The sequence below is a fragment of the Crotalus tigris genome, unplaced genomic scaffold (assembly GCF_016545835.1).
Source record: "Crotalus tigris isolate CLP2741 ecotype Arizona unplaced genomic scaffold, ASM1654583v1 scf7180000018737.1251358, whole genome shotgun sequence".
Classification (NCBI taxonomy): domain Eukaryota; kingdom Metazoa; phylum Chordata; class Lepidosauria; order Squamata; family Viperidae; genus Crotalus; species Crotalus tigris.
In genome coordinates this window covers 1,158,356-1,179,601 of record NW_024097176.1, presented here as the reverse complement: position 1 = coordinate 1,179,601, position 21,246 = coordinate 1,158,356, and the positions used below count along the sequence as shown (strand labels likewise).

General features: G+C 38.1%; 1 protein-coding gene across 1 annotated transcript; it reads right to left on the bottom strand.

The window, feature by feature from the left end:
* Nucleotides 1-8,757: 8,757 nt before the first annotated feature.
* DBI (diazepam binding inhibitor, acyl-CoA binding protein) lies at nt 8,758-16,191 on the bottom strand. Its single transcript, XM_039355714.1, has 4 exons — nt 16,038-16,191; nt 14,944-15,061; nt 9,918-9,980; nt 8,758-9,009 (listed from the first exon to the last, which is right to left on the bottom strand). The coding sequence occupies exons 1-4, from the start codon at nt 16,044-16,046 to the stop codon at nt 8,933-8,935; spliced, it is 267 nt and encodes an 88-aa protein (XP_039211648.1). The 5' UTR covers nt 16,047-16,191; the 3' UTR covers nt 8,758-8,932.
* Between the last annotated feature and the right edge of the window lie 5,055 nt (nt 16,192-21,246).

Here is a 21,246-nt window from a genome sequence, read left to right as displayed (position 1 = left end):
TCACATGACTGTGGGAATGGTGTGATGGTCATAAATGTGAGGACTGGTCGTAAGTCACTTTTTTCTGTGCTGTTATAACTTTCAATGGTCACTAAACAAATGGTTGTAAGTTGAGGATTATCTGTACATCTGAGCGGTCGTAGGGCTAGGAAAGGTATCCTACCCACTCAATTGTTTATTACATCGAGAAGATAATTCCATTTTCCTTGTTCTTCTGTTCTTAAAGGCTGTTTTCCCATTCTCGGGACAGGAGGACAATCTTTTGCATGAACAAGGTGTATCATGAATTCACAGCCCATTCTGAAGTGCAGCAAAATTGAAACAATATCCATGCAGGAAAACAAAAATAAATCAAGGTTCTGGGAATCTCTTGATTTCAGCATTTTTCTCTATTCACTTATTATCTGCAAGCTGGTGGTAATGGAGGGAGGGATATGCTTAAAGGTATTTTTTGAATCAGCCATGCAGCTGACAGTGTTTGATTGATTAGACTCCCAGTAATAGTGAGATGAGCAATGTTAAAATATATGCATCAAACATTATGCCCAGGAGGTGGAAATTAAGGTTTGAAGGGAAGTGAAAGCAACATTATGTAATGCTTTAATTTTGTTGGATGAAATGTAAATCCTACAAGAACAAAACAAAGAAGGAACAGCAACATTTAGTTGATAGATTGTCACATTAGGAAGAAAAAAACTTGGGTGCAAATTTTATCTCAGCCTCAGAGCTGCTTGTCTGACCATTTAGCATCTGTTCAGTCTGATTTATTTTATGGAATTGATGCAAAGTTAGAAAGGTAGAAAAGAATAGCAGATGTGCTCCCAGAAACTCCCTGAATAGATAGGAGAAGTGCTAAATATTTAACTATACCATTGTTACTTAAAATTATCTGTTGGCTTGGTTTGCCAAATCATTGGTCTAATGTGTGACTCAGTCCAGGCTAACATTTTCAGTTCAGGTACTCCATACTTCAGTTTTCTTTTGAATATTTTTTCAAAAAACATTTCAGGATGGCAGCTTGGGTTTAAAAAAACCTTTTTCTACATTCATTTAACCATGGCCCTTATGCCTTAGCTAATTTTTGTTTTTGGGTGGAGGATTTCCTAATAATAGCTTGTATTCCTCGAGTAATGCAGCTTAATTACTTAATCCATAGCTGTACTGCTGTTAAAATAGTTATAACAACTGCCAGTTATGTAAAAATTTCAGTAGAAGAAAATATATGTAGTTCAGGATTGGAGTGGAGTCCTTGAGGATAATGATGTTACCCTAGTCTTGTGATGAAATATCTGCAAGCAATCATGTTCAGCCTCCTGGATCAAAGTCTGCAGACAAAGAAAGATAAAGAAGAGCAGAATAATTCTAAGTCAAGTACTGCTTGTGACTCAGCTTCCTTCAGGACTCTAATCTATTTTTTTTTTTTTACAACAAAACAAAAACTGCTCAACCTGGATGAAAAGAAAATGGGATGTAAGAGGAGTCATACGAATTGAGTGTAGATATGGTAGAGTAATCCAATCAGATCCACCAAGTAAATAGAGGTAGTCCTTGACTTACAAACACAATTAAGCCCAAAATTTCTGTTGCTAAGCAAGACAGTTGTTAACTGAGTTGTGTCCCATTTTACATCTTTTTTTTTTTTTTGAAGCAGTTAACTGAATCGCTGCAATTGTTAAACAAATCTGGCTTCCCCCATCAACTTTGCTTGTTGGAAGCCAGCTGGGAAGGTCACAAAAGGTGATCACATGACCCTGGGACACTGCAATTATTAAAACATGCCAGTTGCCAAGCACCTGAATTTTGATCATGTGACCATGGGGATACTGCAATGGTCATAACTGAAAATCAGTCATAAGTCACTTTTTTCAATGTTGTTGTAACTTCAGATGCTCATTAAATGAATGGTTGTGAGTAAGGACTACTTGTACTGCAGTATCATTATTGGCAGATGTTTTGATATGTAGAAGGACAGCTGAGTTAGAGGAATTAACCAATTGTAGCTTCTTGCACCTCATCTAATTGCATCTAAGCCCATTATTTTGTTTTATTGGCCTATTAACTTAATACCTTGCCTGCAACAATGAAACAAATGCCAAAGAAGATTTTCTGATATCTCAAAACCTATTTGTATAAAACCTTTCAACCTAGGAAAGCATTTTGTACGTCTCACAGCTGAATGAGTCTGCAGAGCTTAACTTTGCTATGTCTTTACGACATTACAAATCTCCATCCTTTCTTATAAAGCATCTCTTCAACAAGGGGATAGCCCAGCAAGAATTACACAATACATAACATTAGAAGACACAGGAGAAATATGGCACTTGGGCAATTCTAGTGAGTCTGGAAAAACTGGAACCCATGTCAGCATTTTGTCTTTTATTGATCACTTTTAATCTCCTTGAAACTGGCATCACTATGCTAAGATGATCCAGGAGCAATCTTCTACTCCTCCTCTGCATTTCCCTTTATGCTCACAAGTTGGAACTAGTAGGGAATGTGCATGGAACATAATTCTTCAGGTATCAGGTAGTAATAAAGGAGATCCACATTCAAATCCTCATTATTTTTCATCCCAGCCTGGCTTAGAAGGTTCTTCTTAAGAGGATAAAATGAAGTGCTCTACATATCCTACTCCCCACATTCTGTGTAACAATAAAAAATGAAATAGATATGTGAATTAATTATTCAAGAAGAACAAAATGAAAGAAACAAAACATAGATTAATAGGGTTGGAAGGGACCTTGGAGGCCATCTAATCTAATCCCCTGCTTAACGAGGAGACTTTGCTTGAATCAAATAGGATCAAGACTAATTTGACTTGGGCACTCCTTTTGCCTGCGCAATAAGTTGATGGTTGGAGCAGGATGATGGAGCAATGAGGACTCTGAGTACGTAATTTCCCCACCTTGTGGCTTAGTTAGAGATTTATAAAAGGGTTCCTTTGGGCTGGGGGTTGTGTTCTCAGATCATCTTGGGAGACAAGTTTTTAAACCAATCATTGAAAAGGGAAGTGAAATAATAGAGTACAAGTAGTTCTCGATTTACAACAGTTCGCTTAGTGACTGTTTGAAGTTACAACGGCATTAAAAAAGGGACTTGGGGCTGTTTTTCACACTTATGACCGTTGAAGCATCCCCGTGGTCACGTAATTTACATTTGGATGTTAGACAATTGACACACGCTTATGACGGTTGCTGTGTCCCAGAGTCACATGGTCCTCTTTTGTGACCTTCTGACCAGCAAAGTCAATGGGAAAGACAGATTTGCTTAACGATTGTGTGACTAACTTAACTGCAGTGGTTCACTTAACAAAAGTGGCACAAAAAGTCATACAATGGGGCAAGACTCACTAAATTTCTCACTTAGCAACATACATTTTGGACTCAATTGTGGTCGTAAATTGAGGATTATCTGTTAGGAATTTCTTCCCTCCCTCCCTTCCTTGGAAGATGATCTCTAAAAATGATAGTAACTAGTTAATCTTCATGTCTAGCTCCTGGTAGTGTCCTCTTGTGGGTGGTTTCCTTCTCTCACAGTGGACTTGAATGGGTTTATCTGGTTGTGGTGACAATGCTTCAAGTTGAAGAATACATTTAGCCATTTTTTAAATTTTCCACAATGCTTCCCAGATTGATTCTAAGCCAGGAGCATTTGGGGACAATCAAAGAATGGTTAGATTAAGATACTCCTTTTTCCCAAGAACATTAGGGTCTCAGAGAGAATTGAAGAAGGGATAAGATCAGTGCAAGAGTCCTGATGCCAGCCTGCCCAGCCTGCTCTCCTTTCCAGCTTAAGTGCCAGATGAGCCACATGATTCATGCAGAAGAAAGGAAACAACCCTTCCCCCTCTATCTGACTTCAGAAATGAAATGCTGATATGATGAAAAATGCATGAGATTCACATTCAATGACCTTTGAATTATATCACAGTAGAATGTATACGAGAGCCTTTCCTCAATTGCAGCGAATGTCAACACCAACATGCCCATCCCAATTTTTATGTCTGCTGTGATGTTGCCTTCAATTGATGCCCAGCCCATACAAGAGAGACCCTGAAGTCATCCTTATCACAGGTTCTGATGCACTCTCCCAGGCATTCTGTCAGTGACACAACTTGGTGTGTCATGTAGGGTGGAATCAGTCTAGCATCTATTGACCACTATTCTCCCCCAATCCCTGGGTACTCGGGGCCATTTTGTTTTGGGCAGTGGGGAAAGTTGTATTCTTTCAAATTGGGCTCTTCTCCTCAGTTTGCAGACTGGATCAGCCTGAAGAGCAGATGAGCAGTTAGAGTGGAGCTGCCCAGCAAAGTAGAAGCGAGAGACAAGGAGTCATATTTCGGGCTGCAGTCTTACCAGTCAGCAGTTCTGGAACATGGATTGAGTACTTCTCTAGAATAAAATTGAGTCTGATAATCCATCTACCTCTGTCAAGATTCCCACATGAAGGAGAGTGACTGATAGATGTTTTCTTGCCAGCTAGTGGTGTCCACAGTTGTAGTTGATTAGAGAGTGATGACTCGTGTATGAAGCAAATTTACGCTATGATTGGTTGCCTTAAGTGTAAAGGGGGAGTTTCCCTTTTTCCCCGCCTTTTTCTTCAATGTGTTCTGTATACTGTTTAAGTTATCTCATGATATCCCTGTGTTCCTGACTATCTTTTTTCTGGATGATTAGACTCTCTCTTTTAATTACATTACAAATCAAAAAATGAAGCCTTCCTTCAAATGTACCTTTAAAGATCAAACTGAGCAGAAATTAACAGAAAACACAGCAGAGATGAACATTTAGAGCAGGGGTCCCCAACCTATGGGTTGTGGCCTACTACCAGGCCGCAGGCTATTGGCCACTGGTCTGACTGGTGTGCGCATATGCCCCACTCACATGAGCAATGGGTGTTCATTTAAGTGCATATGTGTGCATATTCATTTACCCCTGCCAAAACCATCCCTTCCTTTCCCCCTCCCCCCACTTCGGGTTACCAGTCCCGAAAGGTTGGGGAATTCTGATTTAGAGGACAGACTGATAGCCTTGTATGGTTCAGAGAATTGGCTAAAGGTCTCACACATTAACATTTGATTCTACATACACTGCACAAGATAGTGTTCTAGTTACTGAAAGAAGCAGTAAAACCTTATCACTGAGATTAAACCGTCAACTTTTGCACACTTTTGCCACGCTTCATCAAAAGGGTCCTGTTTCAGAAAAAGTTGCAACATGAGAATCAAAAAGAAAAACACTCTATTTTATCAGCTGTGCAGCAGTATTGTTGTCAAAGTCCAGATTGGCTCCTGCAAATATGGCAATCTAGATGTGTAATTAGAGCTTGATCAGGATGTTTGACAACTCCCTTGAGGGGTCCTTGACATCTCTGAGTTTGATAGGGTTTTTTTTGCTAGTTTGCTAATAAAATGTCTGCAAGAAAATCACCAAATTCAGAGAGCACCAAGGACCCCCCAGTTTAATCCTGAGCTACAAATATTCTCTACTATCAATTCCCTTGAGCAAGGGTAGACAACCAAGCATTGGTGGACATCAAAAATGCCAGTAAAAGCAAACTAAATTCCATATTCCATCTTGACTAAATTTTACTTTTTAAAAAAAAAAAATGGGAGGCTAGCATCTAGGAAGCAGAGCTCCTTTCTTAATTAACCAAATGACCATGGAGTCCACATGACCCTTAAACATTCTTGGAAGATAAAGATGATTCATGGTGTTATCTATTGGGTTGATTCTCTTCAAAAAGCTCTGTAAAGACAGCCAATATGATTGCATTGGAAAGCTGAGAAAGTGGGTGGAGATGACGGTGTTGGTGGAATTTTCATTCCACTCTGGCACTGAAGTGGTATTTAGACATTGAAAGACATCGATTTTGAATGCAGCTCATCATAACACAAATAAACAGAATAAAGGTAAGGTTCAGGGCTCATGCTTTATTCTCCTGCCATAGAAGTAGACTTCATGCAATTTGTTTCCAAGGCAATAAAACTTCCTTTGAATTGTGCTTAACTACTGATGGTTTCACATCCATGCATTTTTCATGGCAGCAATACAGAAGTGATGTTGTCATTGATTTCTTTGAGGATGTACTCTTTTTTCCCCTCAACTTAGTAGCTGGAAGGTTTCATCTCTTTTTAAAACTCCTACCACCTTAGTATTGCCTGATGGTTCCCCCATCTAAATATTAACCTTGCCTGATATTAACTCTGCTTAGCTTCCCAACTGCATTAAAAGCAAAGTTTCCTATTCTGGTTGGTTATTTATTAGATTTTAATCTCGCCTTTCTTCCTTTATAAGAAATACAAGGAGGCAAACATACAGTGCCTAATACTCCTCTTATTTCCATACAACAAGCATCACATGAGATGGGTTGGGCTGAGAGAGATAATGGTCCAAAGTCACGCCAGCTGGAGGATTCTGGGAGTTGAAGTTCACATGTCTTAAAATTGCCAAGATGGGAACCCCTGCTCTAGAAGGCAAAGCTAATCTTTTATATTAAACAATCAACTGTTGGTTTCTGAGCTAGAGTTAAAAAACAAAATATATTGCCAATTCTTTCCAAGGAGGATTATTTCAATTACTGTCCTCTTAGGTACTTCAACCAAGATGCAAAAGATACAGCTCAATTTATGTTGGTTCTGTATTCAAAGAGAACTGGCTCCCTCTGCTGACATGATTGTTTCTAAACTGTTAATCTTTGGATTCCATTTTTGTAGGTCATTGTTGTACCTATTATATATACAATTGTACAAGGCTGATAACAAATTTGCAGGATGAAAATATTTTATACAGTCTAGCCAAATGTGTTTTTCTACATTTCCCTGTTTTAATTCAGGGAAATTCCTGTGTTATTTTCTAGCCTAAAGTCTGTTCAGGAACATATGACTATGTTCATGTGTCATGGTCAATTAACACAATCTAATAGTTTTGCTTAACATACTTACAAATCAGTTAACCTGGCAAGCCGTATTAATGCAACATAGTAGGCTGAAATGCAGTTGAGCAATTTATGGCTCAATATGTTGCCTGTTTCAGCCTAAGTCTAGTCTCATGCAACACATTTTCGTAATGCCTTGTGGCTTATACCGGTATGTGGACAAATCCTACCAATTCTGATATATTCAATAAGGAACCTACACAGTGCACGGGTAGAACTGAAGACTTATTAAGACTAATAATGCACCTGATGGACTGTCTCCAACTCAATATTGCAAAAGGTTATTTCTATAGTCCTTTTTGGACTAACACAGCCAGTATCAGCTTGCAGCTTTGACATTTAGTGCAAAGGCAGCAGATAATTTCATCTGCCACTGCAGTCAGCGAACCTATAACAATTAAATATGAAGATTGCCTTTGGGAAGAGACAAATCAACAATAAAAGATTTAATCTGATAAATGTTAAGGTTACAACTTTACTTTTTCTATTACTCAAGCCTGACATTGACACAAGGTTTCAACGGAATACCACTTGCCATTAAGTGGCAAGGAATAGAAGCAATTTGAAATTCACAGTACTAGACTTGTGAATCATGCTAAGCAATAATGATGGCTTAGTTTGCCTAAGTAAGTCCTGGTTAACTTCAACTGTGTTGGTGTAGTGCCCAGTTCAGTGTTTGATCTGGATTCATTTTTTAAATTAAGTATTATTAATAGTAAGTTTGGAAAGCCAGTTTGGTGTGGTGGTTAAAGCACCAGGCTAGCAACTGAGACACTGAGCTCTAACTCTCTTGGATGTAAAGCTAACCTGGTGACTTTCCGCCAGTCACTTTCTCTCAGCCCTAGGAAGGAGGCAATAGCAAACTATTCTGAAAAGCCTTGCTAAGAAAACTGTAGGGACTTGTTCAGGCAGTCTCTGAGAATCAGACATGATTGAATACAAGAAAAAAAAAAGTTCGCTAGTGGAGCAAATCTATTGGCACAAGTCCTGCATTTCTTCTTTTTTAATCAGTGTATGTGTGGACAAGATGAGCCCTGAGCAACCTTTTTCTTCTCTAACTCTCTTGTGAAGTCTCTGCCTTCTTCCTCCTACAGCTTGCTTGCTCACCTTGAACACCTGAGCCATTCATTTCTGCTAGTTCTTCACATTTCAGGACAAGAGACCCTGTTTGTAGGATAAATTATATGGTCGCTCCTCTTAGCATTGACTGTGCAAACTAACAGATATTTCTAGTAAACCTGTATAGTATGTTGCACAACCTAAGGATGAGCTTCTTCCTCTGGCTTGGACTTGGTTTGCAGGCCATCCTAATCAAACCGTGCATTTAAAAAAAAAATCCATAGTTAATAATCCTGTTTGCAAAGAAACCAGCAGATGTATAGTAAATCTGTCACTGGTTCAGTTTTCATATGGTTTAGGATTACATGCTAACATGGCAATTGGTATGGGATAGTCTTAGATCTAGGAGAGCATCTTAAAATTGGAGGGGTGCAGTTATCCGTTTTCCCCAAACCCTAGGCAAGCAGTCTGCATAAGTGGACAGCAGGCTGGCTACATTTTAATTGTTGCCGAGTTGCTGAAAAAGCCCCCATACCAGGTTTCCAAAGGAGGAACAGGCAAATCAGGGGCTGCCTCATGCAACACACAAAACTAAAATCTGGTTCGTCTATCGGTACTTGTGAATAAGCATATGATGTGAACCAACTCTTCTTAGATTTTCCAGTAAACCCTGATTATCTCTACATGTTATTATGAATACAGCCATTTTTGGTAATGGGAAATTCATACTTAGCGCTTTAATGAGTAACAAGTAGAAGAAGCTGTTGTTAACAATCAGTTGAACACTGACTGGGTATTTTTTATTCTATAAACCGTTAGAAGAAAATTTACACTGCTATTCAGAAGTGGCAAATGTTTGGCACTGTTGGCAGTATTGTGTACTATACAATTTAAGTATCCACATTGTTAGTAAAGCATATTTCCTTCAGACAGGAGTTCATTGCATTCCATATTTGTCCTTCAGCTCATTAACTTTGACTATATATACTTTGATTGCATCTTCTTTGGACATACCTGAAGGGGAAAAAAAAGATTTTGCTGGGTGAATAGAAACATGGTATGAAAATATTGGCAATTCCTGTTTATTTTCCACTCCAATTTCTCCCTTTTGCAACAAAGTTAAGACAACCTAATTGGGGAGTTCTTGTGTAAGCAATGATTCCAGTGTGCCACTTTATTGCATAAAGATAACTGACTTTATTTGTTATGCCTATGAAGAAACAGTGATAGCCATTGCTTCTGTAATCTGAAATTATACAGAAGATTAACACAAAACTGTGCATGCAAGTTTCCTTTGTGGGAAATCATCAAGATCAAAAGATTGTTTGAGGACTCCAGAAGTGTGTCAATTAAAAGCTCTCTGCAAAACCTCCATTTTCCCCCCTGTAAACTTCCAGGGGGAAAAAAACAGTAATCAATTAAAAGAATAGTAAATATATTAATATTAACTTATGCTGAGCACTGTGCATTTTAAAGGACTAGCTTATAGCCTTGTGGTTAATACTGTTGAATTTTGATTTAAGCCCTAAATTTTGGTAAAGAACAAGCAATGCCTTTCATCAATTCAATTTATCTGGGAATCATGACCAAACTTTCAGATCCTTATATTGTCAAGTTCTACTATAGACGACTTTCTAATGTAAAACCATCAATATTCAGATAAGACTTTGCCTAGAGAACAATATTGGCTAATGTAAGGTATTTCTATTCTTTTATTTCTTCAATAATTTTTAGATTGGCACTGAATTTTAATAACCTCCTTGTGCAAATGAAGTACGTGCAAAGGTTAATAGCCTTTCATACCACCAAACAAATCACTTGTAAGAGATGACATAGTTTTCATTTGCAGGCTGAAGATTTGGTTAGAATTGGTACTCTTAAGTCTCAAGTCACATTTGTCATTTTCATTTGCCAAAACCTACCTTTTAATTTACTCCAGGCATCCCACTTGGCTTTGCCTTTTAAATCAAACATTCCAGGGCGTTCTGAAACAAAACATTTTCACATGGCTCTTAGATGTGCTTGTAGTACAAATCACAGCTTTGAGGAGACTTCACATGAGCAAAAACAACTTGCATTAATTTTACAGGCTATGTAAGAGATTTTTTTAAAAAACAAACAAACAAACAAACAAACAAACAAACAACAGTCCTGTAATCAGACAGTTTTGAAATAAAAAAAATGTAAGGCTCTCCTGGTTCTATTTTATATGCCAAACTATTTAATCTTGCTTACTGAGAGAATAAAAGTACATTTTTAACAGACATTAATGACCAGCCATAACACTAGAAGTGTTTGATTGCAATAGGATTGATAAGTTCTTGTAGTTAGCTAAAAAAAAATATGTAGCTTTTCTAACTTAGCATCCTGCCAGAGTGGGATAATTACTATTTAATGATCCATGACATTTACTAGAAAACCACAGAAGAAATGGTGCTGATAATTGTAATCTTTTTCCACCTAGTGAACGTAGTGTAGTTGTTGATAGATCAAATAAGTTTTCTATATAGCCTGAAAACCAGCTACCATGAATATGTACAATGGAGATCTTGGCATACATATGAACATGCTTTGCTTGCATCATTCAGTTTAACATGCCTATCTACAGTTACACTCACGCAGAAGTCAGATTTCTCTGCTGCAGATTAGGTCACAAAGATTTGAAAACAGGCTTTACAGGTAGTTCTTGACATAATTACTATATTGTTTTGAGCCTGGCAATTATGGTTGTAAATCATGACATTTGTAAAGCATTCAACATGAGACTGGTTCCAGTTTTAGGATCTTTGCAGCAGTTGTTAAGTGAATCCATTGTTCGCTATGAAGTACTTTTTGTAAACATTTGTCTCAAAACATTGTAAATCATGGTCATGTGACCACAGAGCACTGCAAATGTGGGCCAGTTGCCCAGTGCCCGAAGTATAGTCACACATGACACTGTGTGCATGCAACATTGGAACTTTAAAATCTGGTTGCAAGTAACTTTTGGGGGGTCCATTGTAACTTCAAGCAGTTGCAAGTCAACTACTTACATACTGCATTAAAAGGTACACTTTGTGTGAAATGATAGAGTATAAATCCACCATTAAAAACAAACATTTACCTCCATATGAAATAACCTGCCTTTCATACTCAAGTATTGTACTTATAAATTTATTCCTGCACTTTCCAGAGCAACTTTGGAAATTTCCAAAAACAATTTGCTTTATTTTATGTCTGCTTGCCTCCTTTATCATCCCCGTGAATGGAATAGCAAGATATAAAACAAGTAACGAACATATCCTCAATTTTGAGAAATATTTGGTTCTAGCAAGTAGCTCCTCTATTAATGAAAGGCAGAAATAGATTCTATTCTAAAATTATTCATATTAAAACTTCATCTTCTTCTAGAGAAGAGATTGTGCTCTATATTATACTTGTAACTAGTATACAACTAATTGCATTTTCAATTGTATTTCAATAATTCAAATTAATCTGACATTTGGTTCTTGGATCCTTAAAGCTATTGTGAGAATAAAAGTTGGCACCCTTTTTCTAGACAACCTCCATGGAACTTTCTAGCCATGTTTGCATGTTTATGCTGAGTTTTAAATGGAGTGCCATTTTAACGCTTTGCTGGGCTTGCTTTACTCAAGACTAGACCAAGGGTGTCAAACTGTTGGCCCGCAGGCCGTATGTGTGTCACGTGGAAGCTGTGCCCACCCCAGCTCGGGCAAGAGGAAAAAAATCGCAATATGTCACAACACGTCATGTGACACGGCTAGTTTGACATCTCTGCTCTAGACTCGGTGTGCTTTATGCACTCAACACGAATAGTCTTTTAGATTCCTGGTTAACCCCAACCAAGTATTCATCAATACAACTATGCATAATAATCCAAGTGAAAGAGATATAACATCACACCCACCCGGAATGATACACTGAGTCTGAAACCTTTGTAAAACCAAAGCATGTGGATGAAAATATTGCTGTGTACATTCATACAAAACTTTTCCTTTTAACACTTTCTGTGAACATGGACTGTAATTGTTTCTCAATAAATGGTATCTGCTTTGGCCTGGTGAGATAACTATCTGAGCAGAATAGTCTCCCGTCCTTGACAATCTGTCCATTTTTGGCATTTTTATTCCAACAAGTCACCAGAACAAAAGAAACAGGATTGTGTACTTATCTCACATGAAACATATTTTGGAGATCTGTTCTATGCCTAAACTATTTGCCTAAGCAACAAATAATCTGTCACTTTAAAACTTTAATTCTCAAAGTTGGCAGTGAGACTGACTGAAAAAAATCCACTCCTTGCCAGGCAGAATGGATGACCTTGAGCTCTAATTGGCAGCATTAACCCAGAGAAAAATTGAGCTACTGTCCTTCGCTTATCCAGCAGAGATGCCAGCAATGCTCAACAAGAGTTTTACATCGCCCTCAAATGTCCAACAGTCTTAGTATAGCTGCAACTATATTAGGGAAGAGGCTTCCATGTCTCATTGTTTTGATCTCCAAGCTGACTTTATACTACCTTTCTTATATGACTAAGCAAAATTATTCAAAACCATAAATAGCATCTAAGTATAAAAGAGGGGCAATATTTTAAATTTCTCTAAAGTTTGGATCAGTTACACAATAGGCCAAATCTTTAAGTAGGCGAGTACATAATAGCAGATGGTGAGTGAAATGGTTTAGGGTTTATGATAAAGAATTGCCTCCAGGCTCAATTCTCATGATTAACATAAGTGCATTCTCATGATTTTTTAAACAGGACTGTTAGACTTAAGTTTTTTTTTTAAATTCTCTTACATCAACTTACCTTTCTTACATAGAAGATCTTGAAGCAGATACAGAGAATCTGGTATCATTTACATCAATTAGACCACAACTAACACAAGCATTGGCTATGCTGATCAAGGAAGATGGCTTACAAAGGCCAAGAAATCCGGAGTTCACTAGGCTTATTCCAGTTTAAAGGTTTTATGTTGTTTTTTAGATAGCCTTCCTGTAACAATCATTCAGGTCTGTAGTTATACAGATCTATAGCCTTAGTTAATTATAAGGTGTTAATTGAATGTTATTACTAGTAAATATTTTCCCATCTTCTATCAAGGCACCAGATTGTCCTCTTCATAAAATATAAAGCTAGGCGCAGTCATGCAAAACAAATTATATTTTCTGCCATTTGTTATAACATTATGTTCTGTTGCAACTAAAATCAAAACTTCTGGTATTTTGACTTGTTTCCTGGCAATTGCAAAATCAAACTTCATGCACTAACATGGCCTGGCTTCTATAATCATTTCTTATATCACAATTCATGCAAAAATAGGTCAAGAAAACTAGGTTACAATTTTTCAATTTAACTACCCATTCTATAAATGAAAGTTCAGTAGAAAAGAAAGCTGCATAACCACCATCATTTTAGAAGTTGAAACTGCAATTCCCACAACTCCTACTCTGGAACAGTTCCATGATATGTGCCAAGGTTCTTTGTGTAGTCATTTTAATTAATCCCCATCAAGCAGAAGAAGCCTCAAGTATAATGGTCCTTGCACAAGTCACTTAAATAGTATGTTGGCTAAAAAGTTTGCCAATAAGGCAAATTTCTTAGTTATGCAATGCTTTAATTCCTATCTCTAATTGTCTGTCTTGCTTGGAACATGGAATCTTCCTAAGGATCAAAAAATGCTAAGTCTGCTTGTAGAATATTGCTTAAGGCACTAACCGCAAGTTCCACCATACTTGGCCTCTATTGCTTTATGAGGATTAGCTAAAATGAGTAGATCAAGAATCCCAAGATGCACTGTAGTATCACATTGTTTGCAATCTCATACAGATTTTCAGAAGCAACACAGAAACATATTGTCTAGGAAATTCTAGAAGATGTCCAAGGACATCAAAAGAAAGAGGGCTACCCTGAACAGTACCATGGTATTAAAGGACCACTGCAAGCATTGTGACCAGTAATGTTATAGAAAGTTTGGTGTCATGATTAAAGTGCTGGACTAGAAACCAGGAGAGATTGTGAGTTCTCGTTTCCCTTTGCCATGAAAGCCAGCTGGGTGACTTTGGGCCACCCACTCTCTTAATCCAGTCTCCTTCACAGAGTTGCTGTTGCATGGAAAATTAGGTCCTGGAACATTACGTTCCTACTCTGAGTTGCATAAAATAAAGGCACAATATAAATCTAATAATAGGGAAGTATATGAATGAACATATTGTAATAGCCATGTTATAGTTGTGACTATGCCATACATGATGTATGGCTGGCACCTTGGATTAGGGAGCAGGTTCAAATCTCTGCTTGATCAAAGATACCTCAAGGTTTTAGACACAAAATGGGAATAAATCAAGCACAATTTAAATATATATTTGGGGATATATTTCACCAAGGAATTAATTTTAATGTTACAGGGAGTTATAAGTCATTGATGTTTAATACCACATATTATCAATTATGCTTTTAGTACTGTCAGAATAATGATCTTTTAGGCATGTTAAAATGGTTTTCATCTCTGTTGTAGCTTATCTTTGACCAAATAAGAAATTCTCAACTTGGAAAGTCAAGTTGAACTATCAGCAAGACTGTCATGATTATAACTATTTTACTTTCACTTTAATAGTTAAGAGCATATAGCTCAGGGATAGGCAACCTTGGCTCGTTTATGACTTGTGGACTTCTACTCCCAGAATTCCTGAGTCAGCATGGCTGCTGCAGGAATTCTGGGTATTAAAGTTTACGAGTCATAAAAGAGCCAAGGTTGCCTATCCCTGGTATAGCTAAATGAGACAGATCTTGACAGATATTCATTTGTATTTTTAGTACATAGGTTTTATGGAAATAGTTCTGTTCATATCAATTCTGAAAAGGTTTTGCTCAATTGAGGAGGTTGGACTTCTAGGTTTTATTTATTTGAGATACTGCAACCTTGTCCACATACAGTTACTAGTTCTTACCTGTATTTACATCTCCAACTGTAACTTGCTTAAAGTGGCTGTAGAGATCCAGCAATTCCTGATCTGATGGTGGGGACTTCAGTTTCTTAACTTCTTCAGCTGCTTTATCAAACTCTGCCTATTTCAGTAGATGCAATAAGAAAAAAGGTTAGTGCTCCCACGGCTGAAAGTTGGCCATTCTTAATTGTATTCAACCCAAGAATTGTCATTTTTAAAATGCTCTTCAGTTTTACCTAACTACAGCACACTAAATGCAATGAACCCATCACTGATTTCAACTTGAATTATGGGATGCTTGCACAGAGCGTTTTATTTTCAACCTACACAGATATGACTGCTTGCTTGAACAAAGCCTACAGAGATCAAAAGTGTGATATGGGTTGTGAAACGTTGCGAAATAAGGTTCCAACTGCTGGGCAGCTAAGGTTTCAGAATTGTAATTGAGTCTATCCCCTGCGAGTCCTACTAGTTTCTACAAGTCCCTTCCATTGAACATTGTCACGTACAGTATCAAAAGAAGTTACACTAGCAAACACCACCCACTTCAGCGTTCAGCTGTGGCCACAATTGCCAATTGTTTCACTGATGCATTGGAAACAAAGAACTTATTTGCTGCCCTTCCCCCACCCCGCAAGGATGAGAAGCTGCTTTCTTGTAGGGGTTTTGAACGCATTTTAGCTGCCGGCAAAAAAAACAACAAAAACCTTAAGGTACTTTATTTTCCTGAATAGGTTTTCTAAGACGCCGAACCAATTTCAAACAATATTACTCTTGCAAATGGAAAACCACTTCCGAGAAACCTGCAGGGACAACTGCCCACGGCTTTGCTAGGGCAAGTCGCCAGCAATGCGAAACCGAAGAATTATTGGGATTTGGCCTATGAGGTTTAGTTTAGCAAGGTTTCTTTAGCGACGAAATAAAAGAAAGAAAATGGGGGCGGGGGCGCGCGCGCGGGGAGGGGGGGCAGTCAGAAGGCATGGCGCGCACATCCGTCTTTCCTCCCCCGCCCCCGAATACAAGACAAAAGACTAATTCAAAAGAGAGGAAGCAAGATGCTTTGGGCTCTTTAGTCCCAGGAGGGTATTAGAACTCACCTGCGTCATAATGGCAAGGTATTCAGAGGTCCTAGACAGGAATGAAAGACCGAAGACCGCTCAAACTACTAAATACCCACTTTCCTTTTCCAGCTTCTTTGCTTTGCCAGCGCCACTATTTCACTCATCAGCCCAGTGGGATGCCGACCAATCACAGGGGCAGGGCGGAGAATCCGCCTCTTCATTCAATCGCGTCTCTCCAAAGGAGCTGATGGACGGCGTTGACTGAACGGGAGACAAAAGTTTTCGCTCACTGAACGAGTGAGCATCACGTCCGGTTGCTGAGGGAAGCTTGGAGACGCCGGCCCGATTAGGTCAAGGGTAGAAAGAAGAGAATAAAACCTAATTTTCATCAACACAATAAAATATCAAAGTAAAAAGGATCCTCTATTCCTGGGGAGGTTCGTTATAGCAAATACAGTCTTACATTCTCTTCTTCAGAAACTTTCCCCTTTGCCTGAAGTTTTTAAGATATCTGGAGGACTCTGTCTTAGCATCTGCAGAACTGGTGATAGCCAAATCAAGGAAACCTATGCTGGTTAGCCAGTGCAACGGTACTACAAACACCATATTTCAAGTATTACAAAGTCCATACTGTGTGCCAACTGCACAGCTGGAGCTAGATTTCAAGACCCCGCAATTGCAGAGGGGATGACAAATGCTAGATAGAATTTAAGCCAGAACTGTTTTTGTTAGGAATATTAGGACCCAATTATGGGAAAGAGAATGAGTATTTAATATTACATATATTGACAGCTGCAAGAATAGCATTTGCCCAATATTGGAAAAATGAAAATATACCATCTGATGAGATTATAAATTAGGAAAATTTTAGAATGTGCAGAAATAGACAGGCTAACCTTAGAGATTAAAGAGAAAGAAGACTCAGTTTATTTTAAAACATGGGAAAACTTTTACCAATGGTTAGCAAAACGAACTAGCGAGAAATGATTGTGATATTTAATAAGATGAATGATATCTACTGATTAATTAATACTCTTTATGATTACTGTTATTCTTATTGACTATAGCTATTTACTATTATATTAATTACTGTTATTGAATATTTGTATCTGGACAATAGTCTGCTTGCTAAAGCTTGGAAATGTTATTGGGGGCAACCCCGTTGTTGTACCTACCCCTATCCCAACCCCATCCCTGAATCCTATATTGACCCTATCCCTCCCCTAATCTTATAAAACTTAATAAAATATTGTAAAAAAACAACAACAAATGCTTGTTCGGTAGAAGCAAGTGGTAGAACAAGTATAGTTATGTTCAGTTTTGCTACTGCAACTTATTGAACACATGTTATTCTTGTACAGATCCTTATCTTTTTATTTCCTCATTTTCCAACATGATTTTTTTTTCTACAACAAAATCAGGCATGACTTTCAAGTACATTTAACATTAGGCCTCCCAAAGCAAGACCCATTTTCTTTTCTTTTTTTATATTTAATGGTGCTAGAACTTAAGTCAATGCAAAATGTGAAATGGTATGATGAAAGTATAAGAGTCCTGTTTCATCATTAAAGCAAGAAAGTATGGCAAAGTTGGGTTTGCAATGACATGCAGGCTTAAAATATGGTTGCTCAGTTTATGACTCATCAAGTTGTAAAGGTACTTATTGTTGAGCTGTTCTGGTTGAGAGTATTGTGAAAGCCCAGATCATTACTTTATAAGGTTAATTAATTGTTAACATGGTTACAGAGGGGCTTCGGGATTGGAAAAGGTCTCCCCCCCCCAATAGTAGAGAATATATGTAGTTCAGTGTTGAAATGTTGGGGTTCTTGGCGTTTGCTGATCTGGGTTGTTTTCTTCCAGATGCTTCTTTGCCAGGTTAGGTAACATTATCAGTGCCGGAGAAGTGGACTTTGCTGGCTGATTACATAGAGCTTGCTCTGCCAATCGTACTTGGGGTGTGGTGCCTTCTTGATCGTTCTCTCATTAAAATAATAAATTGTCTGTGAGAATAATCCAGCTTGGCAAACACCAAGAATCCAATAGTTGATCTTTTAAAATATTTCCCTAACATAAACAGATGTAGAGACAGTTAGGAAGCATGTGTAAAACAAGGATGATCCTGTAGAGCAGGAACGTCCAATCTTGGCAACTCTAAAATCTATGGACTTCAACCCCCAGCATTCCTCACTCAGCATGACTGGCTGGGGAATTCTGGGAATTGAAGGCCATAGGTCTTAAAGCTGCCAAGATTGGACACTCCTGCTGTAGAGTGAAAAGTAAGTAATCTCAACCCTCCTATCCCCAACTTTCTCTGGGTTTTAGATACTCTGGCCCATTTTGTGGTGCTGTCCTTGGTAGATGCTGTTGCCATCATCTATCTTCCAGAGAGATGTCTTTACTGGGCGGGCACCTTCCCCATATCTCCAACATGTTAGGCAGGTTGGAAATCCACAACCTGAATGTCTCCCTTTCAAGGGAGATTGACTAATTGACGGCATGCCATCAAGTTGTTGTCTTAGTGACCACATACATATTTCCACGACATTCTGTCCCTACCCTGATCCTTTAGTTCCTCTAAGAATGCACTCATCTCCACTGTAACTGAGTCTCCCTTGTAATTTTTGTCCTGTTTTTTTATTAATCAAATTCATATTCCCACTCACCAAAGGTGGCATTGGGTGGCACACAGCAATAAATGAAAGAGCTAATAGAAACATAAATAAAAGTCTAAAAAAACCTTACAGTAATAAATAACATAAAAACGAAAATAGTAACAATGGGCATAGTGTGATAGAATGTGAAGCTGGAGAAAGAGTGGGAGGGGAATCTTGGCAATCACATTGTGGCTTCACTTGAGGCAGCACGTTCCTGGGAGAGGCACGATATATGAGATTGCGCAGTCCTGAACTCCATGGGGATAAGGAAGAAAAAGTTTAGGGTGGCCACACCCTAGAATTTCCCAGGATATATCTTATAGACTAGAAGATTGTACCTTTAATCTGGTGAGATTCTGCCTATTAGATGTAAGCAAATAAAGAACTGAACTCAACTGCATTTCCCCGCATCTTCTTTGAGCTTAGCTCAGACATGTAAAAACGGCCCCCTCAGCAATACAAGCCATTGAGACAGATCTCTGATTCTCTGGAAACTAGACCTGGCAGCATAAAGTAGATCTTGGGGCCTTTAAAAAAAAAAAATCAAAAGTTTCTTCTTCCCTTTTCCTTCTATCTTTCCCACATTAAAGCTTTCTCCACAGAGGCAGGTTTTTACATAAAGCCTCTGAAGTACCATAGACTAATTTGAGCCTGGTTATTGGTTCCTTGAGTTAAAGCTCTCAGTTAATTTGTTTGATGAGCCACTGGTTTTTTTCTATCTTTCTTTATTTTTTGGCTGTCCCGGGTCTTCTCAGGAATATTTTCAAAACTACAATTCAAAGGCATTAGTACTCTGCCTAGCCTGCTTCTTTAAGGTTCAAGTTTTGCTTCCACAGGTTGTACAATTCTTATCTTTGTAAGTAAAGATACATGATGGCATTTGAATGCAGTAACTTCTCCAAGGCCTTCATGGCTGCTCTACCAAGTGCGAATCTGCTGTGTATTTCTTGACTGCTTTTGTCTTTACTATTGATGGTTAATCCTAATAGGCAGAAGTTATCCACCACTTTGATATCTTCACTGTCATTTCTAAGGCTTGTGGTTCTAACTAGTTTAATCTTTTTTATATTTTATAATTTTAGTCCCCCTTTTCATTGTGCTCCTTGAATTTTATTACTAGGGCTTGCAGATCCTTTGCATTTTTGGCTATCGGAGTATGTGGGGAAAAAAGCACACGCAGCAAGCTGCCATGCTTTCCCCCACACAAACCTCATAACCTTTTGATACCCTTTGTCCTAATGAAGCAGCCAGAAGTTCATACCCTTTTGACTTAATATCTTACCTACCTAAACAAGTAATATGCTTAGTTCTTTCTCTTATCTCTTTCTGTCTTTGTTAGTTCCTTCTCCTGTTTGCTCTTTACCTGATCTCTGACCATGTAATGTGTTACTAGAAAATAGGTGCTTACATGAAGACATTTTTCCAGTGAAGTAACCTTTACTGCATTTAATGTAAAAGCCTATGTATGTAAAAAGTATATAAGAAGCAATAAACTCAGAGTTTGTCAAGCTGTGTCCTGCAGCTTCAAACCTCTGCTCAAGAAATGCCTGAGTCTTTTTCTTAGCATCTTTACAGGAGTAGTGCCCTTAGCATAACATAGCATAACATGTTTCTTTCTCATGTTTTAAAATCATGCTAATCTTTCTGTAATCCAGCTCCCCTAACTCTGCAGATAGATTGAATAAATAAGGGGAAAGTGCCTTGTTGCACTCCTTTGCCAATCTGGAGCTAGTCTGTTTCATCATGTTCTGTCAGTACTGAAGCTTCCTGACCTATATATAAATTTCTCACGAAGACAGTGAGATGTTCTGAGATTCTGCTCCTCCACCTTTTAACACATTCTACAACTTGATGTGATTGACACAAAGGCCTTTCTATAATTAGTGAAGCACATAATGACTGTTTTTTTTGCCTTTCTCAATTATCCAACATGCACTGGCATGTCTTGTATTCATCAGCTTTTTCTAAAGTCAGTTTGAACATCTGATATCTCTTTTTCAATGTAGGGCTCTAAGTGTCTCTAGATTATTTTGTATCAAGAAAGTGTACATAGGGGGAGTTTAGAACTAGAAGATTCGGGATAAAATAGGTGACAGCATTGATTTGCTAACAGAAACTTCTGTTGCCCAGAGATTTCAAGTGATATAAAACTGACTGAAAATTAAATTTGCTGTGATAAAAAAAGCTATCAGAGCACAATCAAAATATTAGCGTCAATAAATATAGTGGATGTAAGAACAGTAGACTGCCAAATTAATACAGATTTCTAATGATATGCTTAATCCAAAGAGATTAGCAGAGTCTTTGAATCAAAAGACCCACTTGGTGTCCCCGAATCCTCTTAGCTCCTTTTTGACCGTAGGTTCTACTTTGATTCCTAGGATTATGCATTTTTAAATGCATTTTGGATCATGGCTTGTCCACACTTCCAATGAAGGCTGCCTAGCGAGGTTCTCATGAAGATGCAAATGTTGCCATTTCATTGCTCTGTTTTCAGGAATTCTTGTGTGTTCCTCCTGTTCTTGAGCCTCTAGCAAGCAGACTACATGTTGCAACTAGGAACCTGAGGTCTAATTGCAAAATAATTGAGT